A 12514-nucleotide genomic window follows, 5' to 3' on the forward strand; every position below is an offset into this window, starting at 1 on the left:
CTTCTGCGCCTTGCCGGCCTTCTTGACGGCTTTGCCAGACGGTTGGGGAGGCATGATTTCACACAACACGCACGCGAGACCAGAGTCGAATGCGCGTGTCCCCCCGTCTCGCCGCGCTTAAATATGAGCGAGGGGTGTTGACGAGATCAGCACAACGCGCGCGCCCCATTGGTTCGCACGGCTTCTCTCTCTCACACTCTCATCCGTTCCCCGCGAGCGGCGGCGCGCGATGGTGGCAACGGAAACCATTCGAGGGATTCGCTCGCAGGATTTCAAGCTGGACGGTTGTGCCCTCGCGATCTCCGACTTCAGCGTAGCTCCCGCCGACTGGTTCGCCCTCCGCGGTCTCCTGATGCCGTGTAGCTCTCGCATTGTGGCACCCCGCCCTTGGACTGCTTCGACCGGATCCCCACTTTCCTATCTCCTTCTTTTTCCTCTCGTTGGCTGTCTTCTTCTGCTTCTACTTTCCTTCTATTCTTTTTATCCCTCCTTCCCCCCACCCCTATAAGGCACTGCGCCGTGTCGCCTGAAGGCAGACAGAAATTAGGTGCCTTTTTCCTCTTCATTGTAACCACTACCACCACCACCACCATTCGAGCACGGCTCTCATCTCAGAAGGCAGCAGCTTTCTTGTTTTCGGCAACCGGCGTCGTACCAAGCGAAAAGCAACACCATGTCCGGACGTGGCAAGGGCGGCAAGGCGAAAGGCAAGAGCAAGACCCGTTCTAGCCGCGCGGGGCTTCAGTTCCCCGTGGGCCGTATTCACCGCCTCCTACGCAAGGGAAACTACGCCGAGCGCGTCGGAGCTGGCGCTCCGGTCTACCTGGCTGCCGTACTCGAGTACCTGGCCGCCGAGGTGCTCGAGCTGGCGGGCAACGCCGCTCGTGACAACAAGAAGACCCGGATCATCCCCCGTCACTTGCAGCTCGCCATCCGCAACGACGAGGAGCTGAACAAACTGCTTTCCGGCGTCACCATCGCGCAGGGCGGTGTGTTGCCCAACATTCAAGCCGTGCTTCTTCCAAAGAAGACGGAGAAGAAGGCGTAAGCGAGCACCCCTTCCGCGCGCTCGCCGCATTCCCCAAACGGTCCTTCTAAGGACCACCCAAACAGGTGACGCGGCCGTGTTTCGCTTCGCAGTCACGATGGCTCTGTTCGTACCCTCAAGCGTGTTTGTTTTTCTATACTTTATATATATTTCCTCGCGACATCAGTTAGCCACAAGTGCGCGACGCCAAATGCTGCAAAGAGACAACCAAATCACGCAGCTCGGCACCGAAAAAGACAGAAAAGAGCATGTAAGCGTTGTCATTTCTCATTAAAAAAAAAAAAAAAAAAGCTCCACACGTAACCGTCTATCCTTACGATGACACCTGAACGGGTCAGCACAGGGACAGAGTAAATTTAATACCTTTGAATAGAAAAACAAACGTAAGGTAAAAAAAAAAAAAGAGAGAGAGAGAGAGAGAACCCGCCGTTAGCGCATTCCATTTGGTGCTTCTAACACAATTTATTTCGTCTATCTTGCTAGGCAGCGCAGCCACTATTACACAGAACACACAACACAAGCGCTTAACTTCAACTAAACGTTTATTGCAAAAAAAAAAAAAAAAAATTGTCCAGAATATGGCACAAAAACTTGTTCAGCTTCAAAAGAAATGAAAGGAAATGACACGCGATGATTTCGAGTGTGTTAGTGCACTCTCTATCGCGCTCACGCGGAAAGAACTGTTTTTTGGATGGGGTGATAGAGAATAACAGACAGTAATGTGCGGGACTGGCACGTGTGCTTTTTGTTGTCTACCTTTTACTATTCTTTTTCTCTGTTCACCCCCTTTATAAACTCTGACGTTTGCAATGAAAGTTCAGTTGAAGTTAAGCGCTTGTGTTGTGAGGTCTGTGTAATAGTGGCTGCGCTTCCTAGCGAGATGGATCCTTACCAACTGGCCCGATACAATTGTTTATTTCGTCTCTCGGTAAAACTTCATCACCTCCTACGAGTGCACCCAAAAGTTGCGCCGGGGTCCAGCAGCCCAAGTCACCATGGCGTTACGCAAACAGAAGCCCTCAAAAACACCTTACAAGCGGCGGGCAAAAAGGTAAACACATAAATGAAATTGACACACCACAGGGTCGCAGCACGGCTGCTGCACACACACCGACTGAAGCTAGCCTACCTTTTCTCTGTCTACTCATAATGATACACACTTTTACCTTGAATTTGTCAAAGCTGAGCCATTTCTTCGTAATAACGACGCGCCGACGTTCCGTTCTTCCGCGCGCTAGACAACGGCAGCCACGTACGTACAAAACATGACAGCAAAAGAGGGTGCGGCCGGAGTACGTGGCCTGGAGTGGTCTCGTAGCCAAAGCAGACACGTTGGTGGTCCTGAGAAGGACCGTTTGTTGTTGCTTGCCTGTCGACCGAAGCGCAGGGAGCAGCCCAACTTAGGCGCGCTCACCGCGAATGCGCCGAGCCAGCTGGATGTCCTTTGGCATGATGGTGACGCGCTTAGCGTGGATGGCGCACAGGTTGGTGTCTTCGAAAAGACCAACGAGGTAGGCCTCGCTAGCTTCCTGTAGGGCCATCACGGCAGAACTCTGGAAACGGAGGTCCGTCTTGAAGTCCTGAGCGATTTCCCGCACCAGGCGCTGAAAGGGAAGCTTGCGGATCAGCAGTTCGGTCGACTTCTGGTATCGGCGAATTTCACGCAGGGCCACGGTTCCAGGCCTGTAACGGTGAGGTTTCTTCACCCCGCCTGTGGCAGGGGCACTCTTGCGAGCAGCCTTGGTAGCAAGCTGCTTACGCGGAGCCTTGCCTCCAGTACTCTTGCGCGCGGTTTGTTTAGTTCGGGCCATGCTGCGTGCGTCCGATCACCTCGACTGACGGAGCGAAACTGCGCTCCTGCCGGAGATCGGCAAAAGCGGCTTCGCCGCACGACCCATCTCTCTCCCTCCCATTGGCCGAAGCGTGAGAACCCGTCCGCGTGCGAGCGCGGAAGCGTACGCCAGGATGCTGGCTGGCGCTCATTTTCGGGCAACCGTGCAGTTCGCGGCTGCAAAGAGGTACACCGAAACGAAACCACTACCGCTGTACAATACAGCCTGCTGCGCATTTCTTTCGCCTTCCAGGCAACACATCAATCGACGCTGTAGCTCGTCGCTTCCCGAAGCGGCGCGACGGAGTGCGAGACGCCACCATTCACGCCAACAGCGCGCATCGCACTAGAGCGCCTCGCATCACCGAGGGCAAATGCGCACTGCCACGCCAAAAAAACTTGCTCCTTGCGTTGTCGCTTATTTGCGACCATTACGTAGATGGGCGAAGACGACGAGAGACCACCGGCAGTGTTGGTATATGCATACACGTCCGCGCAACGACAAGGAGTAAAACGCAACAAAACATTCTAACACAAACACCCCGTACATCCAACTGCCACTGAGCGCGCCTACTTGCTCAATCGCAGACAGTAACGGGACTCAATTTTATCTTCCTTTCCCTCTTAAGAATCACTCATACATACTTGCCAAACTACTAGGTGCGCTCAATGGCGGTTGGATGTACGGGGTGTTTGCGTTCGAATGTTTTGTTTCATTTTTACTCCTATTCCCTCGATATGTCGTCTCACTCTGGCTTCCCTCATGTCTCTTTCTCTACACTTTTATTCCCACCCTTTTAATCCCCCCTCACCCCCCATCCCTTGTGAGCTACCGCTGAGGTGTCGCATCCTGATGCAGACAGTTTCGGGGCTCACTTTCCTCTTCTTTTCCATCTTACACATCAGCAATCCCCCCCCCCCCCCCCAACCTCTAAGTGCTAAATATGTGGCACAAAAAGCAGGAAATGGACTCAATGAAAGGGTGAAAAATAATAATCATAATAGAAACGAAGATCAACACGCGCCTCAAAAAGCCCCATTCACTCCTCTTTCACATTTTCACGAGAAAATGAAGGTACACACATGGAGAACAATTTTTGTTATAGGTAGGCTTGCCTGAGCAGAACCACTGTCGTGCGCCTTGGTTACACATTCGACACGCCTCGTCCTGTGCGGAGGTGGGTGGGAAACCAAGGGTGCACTTGAAAATGCAATGCTCGTGGGTTGGTGTCGCCATCTGACGGCAGGCTCACGCGAGCGCGCCTTGCTTTCGAATTTCCCGCGCTCGAACCTCTCGCGTTTACATCATGGGCTAGTCCCCCCCCCCCCCCCCCCTCTCGCGTGGGCGGCGAAGCCAGCCTCCCTAGAGTGACCACCTCTGCCGGCGAAATGGAAACACTTGTTGCGTAGCTGTCCGTCCAAGTAAAGCTTTCACAACTGCAGTGTTCGCAGCACCAGTACAGTACATGAGTGCCACTTCTATCAAGTGCAGCTTCCCTCAGCACGCTGCATGGGCAGCGCTTATTGTGTACTTGCTTCTGACTTGCGCAGAAATTCTGTTTAAACATCCCCTTCCACTTTTCTTTCTTTTTTTTTTGTATTTTGCAGCTCGGCAGCGCCAGGTGTGAAAAAAAAAAAACAAACAAAAATTATTAGGCGTGACAATGTACACAATGTGTTATTGAATGGGGCACTTCTGAGTGCACAGCGGGCGCGGTAAACACGACCAACCTGTCACAATCAATTTTTTCATTTGTAAGTACACATCCCTTCTTCGTCTGGGTGCCCCACGGTAGAACATAGTGCGTTTTTATTTATTTTGACACAACGTGACGCGATCGTGTAGTGGGCATTCCAAAGAAAAAAGCGAGTTCGTGCTTCCTGAGCATAGTCGTGTCTCCAAGAATGCAGTGACCAGGGTAGAACGCTGCGCTCGGCTTCTTCCTTCGCGCGATAAGGTAACTAGGCGACGTTCGCTTGACGGGCCCGTTTTAGCAGCTTGGCTTGCAGGAAGGAGAGGAAGAACTCGCAGATGCGGCGATTGATTCGTGCATGCAGACCCAGGAGAAAGACGACGACGCGAACGAAATGCGGTGAACGTGACAAGTACCCAGCGCGATCAAGCTACTACTACACGAGGTGCTGCTCACCTGAGCGATGACGCAATGATATTGCAAAGAGGGACGGACGGGTATGGCGAACCGCTGGGATCACACTGCCGAAGCATCAAGTGGGTAGCCCTGAAGAGGGCTGTTGTGTTCTCGTTGGCTGGCTGCAGGCGACGCCGCTGGCTTCTTAGCCTCCGAATCCGTACAGGGTGCGGCCCTGACGCTTGAGGGCGTACACGACGTCCATGGCTGTCACGGTCTTCCTTTTGGCGTGCTCGGTGTAAGTGACGGCATCGCGGATCACGTTCTCGAGGAACACCTTGAGAACGCCGCGAGTTTCCTCGTAGATGAGGCCAGAGATGCGCTTGACACCGCCACGGCGCGCCAGACGACGGATGGCCGGCTTGGTTATGCCCTGGATGTTGTCACGCAACACCTTTCGATGACGCTTGGCGCCACCCTTCCCCAGCCCTTTGCCACCTTTGCCACGGCCAGACATGACGGCTTCCGAAGTTTCTGCTTCTGCTTCGAAACGCGCCCGGAAAGCGAATGCTCGACACGATCGAGTCGCGGTGTCGGCGCCGGCCCGCGAGACTGAGGAGGAAGGCGAACGGCGCACGCCGGTTGGTCGGCGGCCAGCTCGTCTCTCTCTCCCTCTTTTCTTCGCGAGGAGCGCGTTGGCCGCGCAGGTTGCTGCACTGACTATTTTTCTGCACTACAAGATTGAATATACACGGCAAACATGCTTTCGTTTGTTTGTTTGTTTTTAATTCTTTTCTCGTTACTGTTGCTAAGTTTCTTGCCCATTCATTCACGCACCCTTCACTGCTGCAAAATGGCGTATCAGTCGTATCAGCTGCCCCAGCGGCAAGGAGACATCAAACCGAGTAAGCGACAATTCATGTACGCGTACGTACAAGCCCAGCGGATACAACGCGTTCGCTAAAAAACGTTTCATCGTGTCCACTGAACATGACACACGCAATATTTGTCAAAACTCACAGCTGCAACAGCTCACCTGTGTGCCGCACGTAAATAAACTGCACACTTAACACTTTGCGACTACTCGTCCCCGGCGTGTGCCCCCCCCCCTCTTTTTTTTTTCTTTTCTATGTTCTCGCTTTCTCTCTAATCACATCAATGCCTCATTTGCACGCACGAAACCCGTTTCACGGCGTCACTTTGACGCCATCCTTGTCGCCAAACCAAGGGACTAACACACGCGGTCCGGGAACGGCCTCATGGCCGGAAATTTCTAAACAAAGCGTGCTCGCGTTGTTGTGGACGCCGGCACGTGAAATTCGGCAAAGTAACAGCACCTTTGGCTGGCTACGCGTGTCTCAAATTTTACTGTGGCAGCTCCACTACATATCGCGATACGGCAGTTTCACCGAAGCCACGCAACGCGACCGCGCTCATTTCAGCATTCACGGGGACGGCAGAGAGTGAGAGCGCACCTCCTCTCGGGCGCGCCTCTCCTCCCGTAAACACGGACTGTCAAGCGGTCCGGTCGCAGCGAAGTTTCCCCATCTCCTTGCGGGGTGGTTCAACACCTGCCCGTTTCAAGTGCACGGTTGCACTGTGAGGAACCCTGCAAGGGTCACGCAATTACAGGCAAAACAGCCCTAACTCTAAAGCGCCTTACATAGGACGAGATTGGAGCGTAAAATGCACCACCCTTTATGCATTCTTTCTTCTTTACAGCGTTGGAAGAGTGTTCGTTCGCTGCATGTTTTACGCATGCGTACTTTCGCTTACATAATACCTTCGGAGGCTGACAACCTGTTAAGTAATCTATCAACGACTATCCGGACGGCATCAGCTGTGCAAAGAAGATTTGCAGTTGGCCTTCCAGAGCCGTCCAGAGCACACAAAGTAGGTCTACACATCGTGGCAACCAATATTTCGAAAAAAGTGAATTGCGTAGTATTATAAAGAATACAACTTTCAGAATGAGCAAAACTGCTTGGTTTGACCAAAGTACAAAGAGGTGCGATTTATACCACATCGATCCATTTATTGAATTAAAAATTACGCTGGCATTAGATAGAATATCGGAAACTCTAATTGACCGATTGAGGCTAGGCACGGCATACACAAAAACATTTGTTTTTTTTTTTTCTTTGCACAGACACGGCAGAGCTGAAAGTCCCGAATGCGAATGCGGATTGATAGATGAAGACGTATGTCACCTTCTCGTAGACTGTCCACATCACGAGACGCCGTCTTAAGTCCGAACAGTTGGCATTAGACCGCAGACCGTTTAACATGAAGAAACTTCTGGGTCCGTGGCCTACTCGAGTTTTACAGTCGCACGCTTTAAAAGCATCAACACGTTCTTTACAAGACAGCGGGATTGCTGATAAGTATTAAGAAATAACGAACTTTCATTTGTAACAAATGTACTTATTATGTACAGTATCACGTGACTCTCATCATGTGTGTGTTGTGAAATGAATGACGTGTCGACAATTATGTACACACGAGCGAATGCATCTTTATACGGACCAGACGTGTGCTCTACTGTTTTGTGCTGGTGGACCGAATATTATCGAGGGACATTATATCAGAGACTTCATTCATTGACTTTCGAACATTTACTTACCATTGTGTTCTGATATGTGCGTATAAGTGTAAGTGTGTCTTTGCATATCTCTGCCCGAGTTTTCTACTTTCCATGCACTGCTTTGTACGTTTTGCTTCAAGATACGTGTTCAAGTTTAACTCAACGGCCAAGGAGTAGCCGGCGCCATAATGGTGCGCCGACATCTCCTTACATATCATATCAATAAGAAAAAAAGATGCGCGCCAATGCCCATCTATTGTATTCCCTTCTCACGTGCCCCAATACCAAACTGCGCGTGCCATTTCTGTGGTGCAAGTGTGTTTAAGTAGTCGCAGTTTCATCTTTCACAATCATGAGGGTTCCCATATTGAAAGTATTCCTTCCCCGAACTTGTGGCAGGGACGCACGATGCGAAATTACAAAATGATCGCGCTTGAAAGCTTCATACAAATGCACTGTCGACCCGCCGAACATAGTCAGTAATCTAAAACAAAGCGGAAATAAACGGTGCGTCCGCTCATTCATTTAAGGTAAGTTTCCCACCACATTCCGAATGGAACGTACCACTCATTTGTGCCTAGCACAGGCGCATTTGTTCTTTCGAAGAGAACACAGTGTTCCGCTACACCGTGTGATTATGTAAACGTCAAGCCGAGCAGTGTCGTTTGCTGGCCGGCCTGGCTATGTTTCTTTCGGCGACGCGCAAACGGAGCACTCGGTGCGAAAACGGGAAATGCCCATACCTCGTGTCGACCGCCTTTCTTTACTGGATTTCGTACTTCTTTGTGCACTATATAAATCACCTGCGTGGTACCCCTGTCATGCGTACGCACAGTTTTGTTTTTTCCTTCACTCGGGCTGTCGATACTTTGCTTTCGGACAATAATTAGCATGCAGTCCGCCGCCACGCTTTTCTGCTTCTACAGCTATTGTCACATGCGTCTATATATTTCTCCCCTATCTTTTCTTGCATCAATGCTTCCGCACATTTTTCACCGCGCCACGCACTTTAAGCTACATTCACTCCTCCTACAGTCTCGAAACGGGCCTGCCCTGCGCTCTCAAGAAATAAATGCCCCAATTTCGTAAACAAATGAATGGCGTGGCAGAGAAGGAACTCTGCGCTGTCTGATGAATGTGGCTGTACCCTTCACATCGGGCGGCAGCTATCACCACCTAGCCATAATGCTGACCTAACAAACAGCTACATTTATCTTGTTTTTTTTCTCTCTTTAAATAGTGAAGTATAGGACCGCGGTGCTTTGCAGTGAATGGTTTAGTTTTCACTCTTGCCTTGACTTTAGCCACCAATAAGATAACCACCTTCTAGTTAATTCTACCCGCCTAAAGTCTATTTTGCCCTCCCCCGTCTCTAAACCCCGGTGCTTTTGAAAAACTCTGCGCCATCATTCTAAACTATAAGGTGAAGCCCTTTACATAGCATTATCAAGTGTTCGGCAGTTTCCTTCTCTCCGCATGCACTGCATACCGTGTATACCCCTTCATATTTGGCCCGACATGTCGGAGTTGCTCGGGCAAGCGCTGACGCGAGTTTCCTATTCTATCATTTCCCAAGAGCTGAACACACTCGAGTTCATGTTACCTTTTTTTGAGAGAAGCGGCCACCTTCCCCCTGTTTTTTTTTTTTTTTTAATTACCACGCTCCTGGTTTTGTTTTCCCTCCATTACCGTACTTGTGGCACTTTTCTCCGCGCACTCGGTCTTCTCTAATTTACCTGTTCAACCTCCCCGAGCACACACGTCGAGCGCGGCACACCAACGCTCCTGCTAGCGGTGTTCAACAGAGAGAAGAGGATGGATTCGGAGCCGAATCTCTCAGCACAACCCCTATGCCGACGCAGACAATTTGGGTGGCTCTGAGAAGAGCCGTTGATTTGTCGTTGCTCGCTGTGGCCCACGACGCACGCCTACTTGGAGCTGGTGTACTTGGTGACGGCTTTTGTACCCTCGGACACCGCGTGCTTGGCCAGCTCTCCGGGCAGCAGCAGGCGCACCGCGGTCTGGATCTCCCGGCTCGTGATGGTCGAGCGCTTGTTGTAGTGAGCAAGGCGTGACGACTCGGCGGCGATACGCTCGAAGATGTCGTTCACGAAGCTGTTCATGATGGACATGGCCTTGCTGGAGACACCAGTGTCGGGGTGCACCTGCTTCAGCACCTTATAGATGTAGATGGAGAAGCTCTCCTTCCTGCGGCGCTTCTTCTTCTTCTTGTCCGTGGCGCGCACATTCTTCTGCGCCTTGCCGGCCTTCTTGACGGCTTTGCCAGACGGTTGGGGAGGCATGATTTCACACAACACGCACGCGAGACCAGAGTCGAATGCGCGTGTCCCCCCGTCTCGCCGCGCTTAAATATGAGCGAGGGGTGTTGACGAGATCAGCACAACGCGCGCGCCCCATTGGTTCGCACGGCTTCTCTCTCTCACACTCTCATCCGTTCCCCGCGAGCGGCGGCGCGCGATGGTGGCAACGGAAACCATTCGAGCACGGCTCTCATCTCAGAAGGCAGCAGCTTTCTTCCTCTTTGAGCGGCGTCGTCCTCGTCTGAAGGAGGTGTTGGTTCGTGCGAGTGGGACGAGACCCGCTGTTCGCATGCGGTGACCCGGCGGACTCCTGCACAGGTTTTTCGTCGGTTTTCGCAGGTTTTTGGTGAGGTTTCTTTGTCCTTTTTTCTCCTTTTTTTTTTTTTTTTTTTCCCAGGTTAGGCTAGCTCCTAACTGACTTGGTAGCCTCGTGGTGGTGGTACCACGATGACTACCAGTCTGCTCTCGCAGATTAGGCCGCGGGTGCACTACGCACGCGTGCCTAAGGGCGTCGGCAGTGCCGACATTTGCAAAGAGCTCGTGAAGCGCTTCATGCCCAGTGAGCTGACGTGTGTTCAGGATTATGGCTTAGGGAAGTTTGAGGTGACATTCGCGAATGACGAGGCGAATCGGCGGTTTTTAGACGATCCCGTCCTCGCCATTCGCGATGCGAGGATCAGGTTTCAGTACCGAGGTGTTCGGGTCAAGGTGGTGCGCATCATTGGCTTCCCGGCGGACGCGGATAAGCGCATCATAGTACAACTGTTGGAGAGGTTTGGAAAGGTTTTGGAAGTGGCGCGAGAGGAATCACCGTATCTGCCGGGAGTCTCGACCGGCGTCCTCATGATCAAAATGGAGATGCACAAGAGTGTCCCCAACCTGCTCGAGGTGAGGGACGTCATCGTCCAGTTTGAGTATGAGGGCGTCGCGCGGGTTTGCCGGCGCTGCTACAAGACTGGACACCATGCGGCGAAGTGCACTGTGCCACAGTGTGTGCGCTGTGGGGCTTTTGGTCACGACCAGTGCGCGGTAAAATGCAAGCACTGCGGCGGCGATCATGGCCCCTCACAGTGCAAGGCGCGGACGAATTCGTCGGCCGCCCCGCCTGTAGCCTCTTCTTCTTCCCAGGAGCAGGTGAGCGGCGTTGCGGAGGATCGGGAGGCTGCTCCGGGGGACGCCGAGGGCTCGACCCAGCCACAGCCGGAGCCCATTAGCGAACGGGCTCCAGGAGGGGAAGAGCAGGAGGCGGGGTCGGAATTAGCTGAGGCCCCCACCCTCTCTGCTGCCACCGAGCCGTCGCCGGCCTCGCCTGCCGGTGCGCCCGGGACCAGCCCTGCTGACGCGCCTGCTGCCGAGGAGACACAGGAACCCATGAGCTGGACGGACGCTGTTCGGGGCAAGAAGCGGCGCGCCAACCGATCACCAGGGCCCTCCAAGGAGAGGCTGGCGGCGGCTCCGAGCGGCGGCCCCGGCAGCCCTAAGGACGACCTCCCGGTTCCGAAGCGAGCCGCAGCGACAGAGTCCGACGAGGAGTCCACCTCGTCGACTGTCACGGACGGTACCACGGGTGAGTTGAACAACAGTTCTTCTTGCCCTAACTGTGGACCAGGCAATTGCGAGTGTTCGTTAATGTCTAACACAGTGTACTCGTCCACGAACGAGGATTCCCTCTCCGAGGGGGACTCTCGTTCGTAGGTTTTATATTAGGTAGCTTTTCAGCAGCTGATACCTTCGAGTATCTGCTGTTTTCTTCTCTTCTGTGATTTTCTTTTCGCTTCTTGCCTATTCTAGAGTCTGTCTTCTCTCCTATCTTTCATCATGGCTTCTTCTCTAACTATTGCTACCTTTAATTGTCGGGGTATTACTAGAGCAGCGAAACAAGCTGAGGTCATTCATTTAGCTCGGTCTCGAAAAATAGACATTCTCCTTTTGCAGGAAACTTTTGTGTCTAAATTGCAACAGATTAAGAACTTTGACAGAACGTTTGGCACCAAATCCTACTGGAATTATGGTGGCGCACATTGCCGGGGAGTTGCTGTCATTTTAATGCCACGATTCACCGGTTCTGTGCTACGCTACGCCAGGGATTCGGACGGCCGTGTTCTGTCAGTGGATCTTGACTCTGGCGTTAGAATTGTGAATGTGTATGCTCCAGCAAAGCGCGGACAGCAGAAAGATTTCTTTAATTCCCTAGATTCTTATCTAGTTGGCCCTTCCCGTGTCATTTTAGTAGGCGATTTCAACTGTGTTTTAGAAAAAGCGGATCGCGTTTCCCTCAAAGGAACTCCAAAGTTTAGAGACGGAAACGGCGAGCTAGAGTTGCGGGAGCTTGTTAAAGAGCTGGGGCTTGTCGATGCTTGGCGGTCCCTCCGTCCTCTCCAGTCAGGCATGACTTGGACGGGGAGGGGGAGCCGCTCGAGGATCGATCGTTTTTATGTCTCGCCCTCGCTTGCTCCTAGCATGCACTCTAGCTGGCTGTGTTCTTCCGCGTTGAGTGACCATAGCCTTCTTGCACTGAGATTTGCCGACTCTAGTTTGGTGCCATGGGGCAAGCGACCGTGGCGTTTAAATCCACGGCTCCTTAAAGATAAGGACGCCACAAAAGATGTGGTGACCTATCTCATCGGTTCACTCCTTGGC

The 12514-nt window shown here is 52.4% G+C and overlaps 1 protein-coding gene across 1 annotated transcript; it reads left to right on the forward strand.

Moving 5' to 3' along the window:
- The first annotated feature begins 236 nt into the window (after positions 1–236).
- LOC119182244 (histone H2A) lies at positions 237–1060 on the forward strand. The gene has a single exon (XM_075885749.1). The coding sequence runs from the start codon at positions 674–676 to the stop codon at positions 1046–1048; it is 375 nt and encodes a 124-aa protein (XP_075741864.1). The 5' UTR covers positions 237–673; the 3' UTR covers positions 1049–1060.
- The last annotated feature ends 11454 nt before the right edge of the window (positions 1061–12514 follow it).

The sequence above is a fragment of the Rhipicephalus microplus genome, unplaced genomic scaffold (assembly GCF_043290135.1).
Source record: "Rhipicephalus microplus isolate Deutch F79 unplaced genomic scaffold, USDA_Rmic scaffold_286, whole genome shotgun sequence".
NCBI classification, from domain to species: domain Eukaryota; kingdom Metazoa; phylum Arthropoda; class Arachnida; order Ixodida; family Ixodidae; genus Rhipicephalus; species Rhipicephalus microplus.

What these genes read in the sequence shown, in the direction of transcription:
- LOC119182244 (XM_075885749.1), top strand. Translation starts at nt 674, where the DNA reads ATGTCCGGACGTGGCAAGGGCGGCAAGGCGAAAGGCAAGAGCAAGACC.